Source organism: Morchella importuna, assembly GCF_003444635.1.
Source record: "Morchella importuna strain M04M26 chromosome Unknown Morimp01GS037, whole genome shotgun sequence".
In the NCBI taxonomy this organism is placed as follows: domain Eukaryota; kingdom Fungi; phylum Ascomycota; class Pezizomycetes; order Pezizales; family Morchellaceae; genus Morchella; species Morchella importuna.
In genome coordinates this window covers 434722-441949 of record NW_025763434.1, presented here as the reverse complement: position 1 = coordinate 441949, position 7228 = coordinate 434722, and the positions used below count along the sequence as shown (strand labels likewise).

The 7228-nt window shown below is 44.9% G+C and overlaps 1 protein-coding gene across 1 annotated transcript; it reads left to right on the top strand.

Annotated features, from left to right (window-relative positions):
- Nucleotides 1–1806: 1806 nt before the first annotated feature.
- LAJ45_09619 (uncharacterized protein) lies at nt 1807–4908 on the top strand (the record flags this gene model as incomplete). Its single annotated transcript, XM_046119160.1, has 6 exons — nt 1807–2052; nt 2119–2219; nt 2281–3045; nt 3106–3185; nt 3271–3882; nt 3941–4908. 6 exons carry the CDS (start codon nt 1807–1809, stop codon nt 4906–4908), a joined length of 2772 nt encoding a protein of 923 aa, XP_045967730.1.
- Between the last annotated feature and the right edge of the window lie 2320 nt (nt 4909–7228).

Here is a 7228-nt window from a genome sequence, read left to right as displayed (position 1 = left end):
TATAATTATATATTAATAACATAGGATGATAGGCATGACAGGCGTGTTTCGTTTCTAATGAAACGCCATTTTGTTAATATATTACAATTTTCGCCGAGAAAACTGCATCAAAGTTTTGGGTATGAGTCCAGAGCTCTTGAAACTCGTCTACACAGGCGGTTAGGGGATAGACCTAGGGCGAGGGCTGGTTTTCAGCGAAAAGTGAGTGGTGGATAGGTGTGCTCGAACTCAATTGGTATCACTAGCGTGAGTAATATTTGAAAACCTACTGGCAATTCGTTATTCGCTATTGAACTAGCTTCATCATGACCACAGAAGTGACTGTATATACATGTACTACTGGGAATATAAAGTCTGTCCCCTTTGGTACGTAGGTAGGACACCAAACTTTCTTGTCCACACATGTACCAAAGCGGACAGACTTTATATTATCGCTAGTACCTACAGCTTTATTCAAAGACAAACGGCAAACGACCAATTACAACCCAACCGAGTATATAAGTCATGTAAGATCGATCGTGCTGTCGTATCCGTATGGAATCAGAAACTTTTCTTATATTTTCAATTGGTTATTCTTTGTCTACTACAATTTATTTTTATCAAAATGTTGCCCTGAATTAACTACATACATGTACAATTTATATATATGTAACTGATAGCCATGGTCGGTTCTGCTTGTTTTATCTACTTGTTCATTATGCCACTATTGAAAATTACATAAACAGGCTCTTTCTCGACAATTGCATGCAATTTGTATACCTGCAAATGTGAGACCCTTCCACAGATCTACATGTAGTCTTTGATCAGGCAAATAAGTGCGCATTCGCCATTGAACCGGAAGGAACTATATATAGCGCAGCTCTAATTGAGTACTTAGATAATTATTACATATTTGCTCTCTCTCCAGAGGAAAAAAAATGTTGCCAGCGTTGCGACCGGTTTCCCCTCACTTACCTCCTCTTCCTCTTCTCCTCTCCTTCCCTCCCCTCCATTCTTTTCCACTCGAATACTTACCTGACCTCTTAAGTTCTCAACGAAACATGCGCCAAAAAACATAGGAAATCTGGACTGAATAACAGATCTCCCAATCCTTTGATCGAATCTTGGATTTAGCTCGATGTTAGACATTACGCCACAGCTATGATATCATGGGGCAGCATTTAAACATATTCAGCAAGGATTATTAGATTGACGTTGCTCTCTTCTACGCTTGGCAAGCGTGTCCGGATTACCTCAAGTGCTGGAGATCACTCTTCAGGGTATTTATGTGCATAAGTTCATTTTGCATGACGTCTCCTGCAAGCTTGCATATCGGATTTTGGTGGTATGCACATAAGCTTTTCTCCCTAGCAGTTCTGAGTTTGAGGTTGAGAATTTGGGTTTCAACTTCGGTGGGTCCAACTAGGAAATGGTGTGCGTCATGATGGTGTTCCCGCCACACTGCTATGACGTCGGGCATGCTTCACTGTGGCTCTTAGCAAAGCAGCAAAAAACCACGATAACCAGCTATTTTCTTTTCTCGACACGTGTGGAAGGCGGACAAAATAACCCCGCAAAAATAGGTAGCCAGGAACTTAATCTTAACACCAACAATCAGAGGACAGTTTTATACAGTCGTACAGATCGATAGACCCCCTCCTAACCTTCCGTCTACCGTTCATAATCCTAGCTCTCGGCCTTCTCTCCAGCATTTTGCTTCTTCTTCTTCTGCCTATTCGTATTTCCATACACTCTATTCGAATTCTCTCAGTGGAATACCGTTACCCCACTGAGTAATATCTGCGGAGACTGATCCTAGTAGGCATCATGGAGATTGATCCAGGACTTAAACAGGAACCTCCTGGCTCAGATCACTCAGAACATAGCACCGTCACCTCACCACCGCCGGCAATCAATCCTGGTACCGCGAGCTTAATACCGCTCGAAGGAGACGATTCTCTTACATTATTGCCAGAGGTCCAAGCAACCGGAAGGCCAGCTGGGTCAAGAAGACCATTTCAGAGAAGAAGGAGGAGTAGAGCCTGTGATGCTTGTCGAGCTCGAAAAACGAAGGTAAGATAACTTTATTCTTGTGAAAATATTGTTGAGGTGTATTCTGATATGTGATGTATTCTGCAGTGTGATACTCCTGATCATGGTCCTTGTTCTGCGTGCGTGTCTGCCAGCTTGGTCTGTAAATTCTCGGGGGGCGAGGATCGAAGGCGAGCTGGACCTGCGAGGTCTGTACTTTTTTTGTGTAACTTCTGGACAAATAGTTAATCTTCTTAAATCGATTTCCAGGCGTGTAAGAGCTCTAGAAAGCACGGTCCAAGAGCTAACTCGCAAACTCGCCGAGGCCGAGAATAAACTTCAACACATTGCTCTCTCTGGTAGTGAGGCTGGATCTACAGAGAAGCCTCCGCATTCACCTATAAGCTCCGAATTTAGTATTACCAGTCCACGTTTCAGAGGCTCTTCATCAACCCATGAACGCCAACCATCCCGCAGCTCTCCGAAGAACGATGCCTATGGCGAACCAGGTTATTGTGGGGCACGCAAGGATCAAAGCAGACACGAGTTGTATCAAAATGATGGAACTTCGTGGGATCATCATATCTTCGGTCCGAGCTCATGTCCGAGCTTTCTGCACTCCTATAATGACTATCTTTCTCGTCTTGGTTACAGGCCGCCCCCGGCGTCAAATCCCACGATGAATACAGGGGGGCCGCCATCCCCAAATCCGAATACACGGATACCAAACCCGTCGGTACCGAATAAATATCTTCCCTTCGACTTACGAGCCCTACTTCCTCCACTTAAATTGGCAAAGCAGATGTTTGAGGTATTTCGGACAACGGTGCAGAATTACACGCCGATATTTTATTGGCCAGCTTTGGAAAAAAAGATTGAGAGGGCATGGAAACTTCCCATATGGGATGGGGATAATGAGGCGGTGAGAAGTGTTTTTTGTGTGATTATGATGTTGCTAGCGGTAGCAAATCAATTTATCGAACCTGGAGAGCTAGACGAGCCGGAGGGTGGAGATTGGGCACATGTGCAGGAAAGGTATGTAGGTTTCATGGTAATGATATGTTACCTATATTGTCAGCTAATGGTAGATGGTAGGAACGGATGGATGTTCTTTGAATTTGGACGAAAATATTCGAATCTGAACAATCCCGATTACACCATCGACGACGCCATATGTAACCCCCCCCCCCCAATCCCTTTTTTATTTCTTTTTCTATACTGGCCACCCTGAAAACCTCCTAACAGGTATTTAAACAACAGATCTCTTACTCATGGCTTTCTACCTCGATAAAGCCTTTCTTCCATCCCCTTGCTGGATGATAACAGGTGCTATGGCTCGTGTGTGTCAGGATATTGGCATTTATCGCCGTACTCCAAGTGGGCTCTATAATGACGTTGAAATTGAATGTCGGACTCGTCTTTTCTGGGTTGCATATATCCAAGACCGGAAGATTTCGATGAAACTTGGCCGACCCGTAATATTTCTCGATCAACATATCGATGTCGGTCTTCCGGGACTTTCTGGTAACAAGGGAGGAGAGAGTAACCGGGGGGACGATAACCAAGGCACTCAAGGCGGCCAAGACAATCAAGGCCCATCAAGATCCCCTGGAGTAACCAATATGATAGATCGTCAAGACGATTTCAACGACGAAGAAACGGAAACATCCTTGCAGGTGTTTAAAGCAACAATCTATATCGCTAAGGCCAGTGAAAATTTGTTGAATATTGAATTGAAGCAAAATGGCGGTGAGGAGGATGTCAAACATTTGCAGAACATAGACGAAATGTTGAAGAAGGCGTGGGAGGTTTTTCCAGCGGAAATGACAGATCTGAGGAGATCAGATGTTCTCGACCTCCCTGCAGTAAGACGTATAAGTCCCGTCATGATCTCCCACGAATATAGAAACCAATGGCTAAATTCTGACAGCATTATTTCATCTTCAACACTCACGTATCATTCTTTACCGCTATTTTACCGACTTTACGGGCACCCCTTCCCTTCTTCGTGAGTTTCGGACTTTCTGTCTCGCTCAGTCAATTCAGGTTGCCAAAATTACAGCTCATATATTATCTCGAGTGATCAAAAACCCCGAGTTTGATCGTATTTTTGGTCTCCGAACTGATGAACTCGTCCTTATTCATACGTTCCGTGCAGCGACAGTTCTGCTTCTTGGTCATTACTGCAATGACCGCTCTCTACTTGATGTTACCGCTGATGAAGTAGGCGTTTGTGCAAGAGCATTGAAGAGTGCTGCAAGAAGCCACTCTCTGGGTCAAAAATTGCTGGAATTGTTCCAAAACTTCGCAAAAATGTTCGGCTACCAAACTGGAGTCACGGGAGAGCTTTCTCACCCAATCCCGGAAGCAAGCGAAGATACCATCGACGAAAAAGCCGAAGAGATTCATGGTGTATCAACACCAAAAGGCCCGTGGGATAATGTTGAATCCAGCAGCGCCATCGCGACTCCACAGTACAATAATGCTGTATACTGCGGATATCATGCCCTCCAAGGTAACACACCCCGCTGGATACCGACCACCAATATCTCTCTCGTCCCAACGTACCAGCAACTGCTGCACTCAAGTCAACCTGTAACCCAGCCTCCTCCACTACAACACCCACATCCACTTCCACACCCACTTCCACAACCACAATCACAGGAACATCACCAGACGCATTCTGGCCTGATATTCGTGGACCCGGGTATGGGAGGCGGAGGTTTACCGACTGCCGTTGAGGAAAATCCACAGGGATCCATTCCAGACCAACAATCACCGATGCCGCATCAAATTGATTGGGATGTGTATCAGCAGATGTTGACTTTTGATCCAAATTTCGAGGTATATATGGGAGGACCTAGCCATAGGCACTTTTTATATGATAGAGGGGAGTAATCTTATAGTCGGCTCTCTATATTAACGATTTTTTCCCTAAAAGGGATCAACCATCAGAAGGGCGAGATTTGTTGGTCCCGGTTCCCCTCCCCCCACCGCAGGACTTCCTCCCCTGTAAAGATACGATTCTCCGGTCCCAATCAAACCCTATAAAGAGAGCCGACTATAATATATATTTGAGTATTGTGTACAACGAGTATTGTTGTTTCTCTCTTTGTTTTGCTTGGCTTCTATAAAAGATTTGAATTGGTGGAGGAGGGGGTAACAGGCATTCAAACACACGTTTTATCACGATCTTTTCATTGTAAATATTTTAAAGGAATGCGCGGCTTTTATTTTATTGGGGATGGGTGGGTCCCTGTTTGAGCACCCTGAGTTAAATAAACCACGAGGCGACGTTAGCAATACATACGTTCTTTGCCAATTATATGTTGTATGGACTAATATTCTTAACAGCTTCATCAACAGTTGACGCAGACAGAAGGGAGATGGACGTCCACCTGGTGCCCGATAGGATTGCCGAGAACTAGCAAGTGATAAACATTGCCCAAGTTGTATATTGATAGCCCCAAGGTTCTGTATTCACGCATTTCACATGTAGATCGTCGTACGGGATCATATCGGCCCTGGAAGTGAGATGTTGCCCAAGCCGCGTACGTATGTATGTATAAACAAAGAAGAAGTGATATGTGATATGAGCCGGCCATTTCCTCAGAGATATAGAGAAAAGTAGATGCATATGATTATCGGTATATACGGCTAAGTCTCCCGCGGCTAGATCATTCAAGCGGGAGGAGGGGCTATTTCATGAAATCCGACGACGAGGTGCGAAGTCAGACAACCACCACCACCACCACCACCACCACCACCACCACCAGGCCTAAGGAGGGCTCGAGAGGAGTTGCACTGGCCGGCGGAAGGGCGATATAATTATTGTTCGTTACACCTTTCCCCAGCTGCGGTTGTTGTTGGACCATATCACATGGCCGGGCACGTCGTCAGCCCTATCATAGCATAGGTGCGATAACTGAATTTCTGTTGTGCGAGTGAGAAGGGGAAGGAAGGGTATATATATGTATGTATGTATATTGTACATGTATTTTTTCTTTCCCATGTGGTTGGTTGGGTTGACTTGTCGCAGAAATCATTGATCACTAACCCGATTTGAAAGAAAAAAAAATCCCACTGCTGGCGGGCGCCACCGCCACCCAACTACTAAGCACCTACCATAATTCGCTACTGTTACCTATGCTATATTTGGAATTTTGCGCCAGCTGAACGAACGTTAGTTTAACTTACCCCTCCATCACGACGCTCCGGGTGATTGTTTGTGATTAGGTATTGTTTAGGGGCTTCTTGTGTGGGGAATAAAAAAACGAAATCATAGATTCTTGAATAGCCATGAGTGTGTGGTCTTGAGTCAGACTCCATGGCATTCAGACTAGTCGAGTAATATCGCCTTTGTCACTAACTACCCTCGGGTCAGAGTTCATGGCAGTCATATCGGCTTTGAGCGCTTAAGCCATGAGTTTGTGGAAGTGGATGCATTTTCATTTTCACTTTTATTGATATTTCGGTCTGTTTCGGATCTAGCGTTGGCTTATCCACCTAGATTAGACGCCGCTGGTAGTTGTTGACAAAACGATCATTACCCCTCCTGTAGGCCAGCTCAAGTACTGTAGACATGCATGTACGTACACACAAGGGTTAGGGTCTGTTAAGGACATGTAACCAACTAGAGTACCCTGTAGACAACGGGACTCTAAGAAGAGGACAAGAATGCGCTAGCTAGCAATATAGGAAAGAGGGACCACTCCTTTTGTCAATCAAGTCCATTTCATCTTCGCTATACAGAAACCTACGCTCCCTAACCATCCCCATTTCCATCTTTCGCGGTATTACAAGGTAGTAGTCCAGTTTTTTCTTCTTTTAATGCAATGATGCGGCGAGATTATAGCCTTACTTGGATTTACTTATATGAAGCCTAACTCTCTCAAAACTACTGATTAAGTTCGACGCAAGGCTATGCCACTGACCATGGAGTTAAGGTTACAACTCCTCGTAGTACCTGATCTAGGGCTAGCTAGAGATGACTCTACGTCCCTCGTCATAATCAGGGCTGATTAGCTATAGATAAAGCCAGTCCAAAAGTCCAATAGAGCCGGGTATGTAGACCTGCGATCCAAGGAAGCGTTCACCACTGTGCTTTATAGCCGTAATAATACTCGTCCATGCCTGATTCTTACCTACATACCCCCTCTACCCTTCCCGCCTCCTTAGTCGTATAGGGTCCGCCTGGTAAGAGTCATCTCATCCTAGT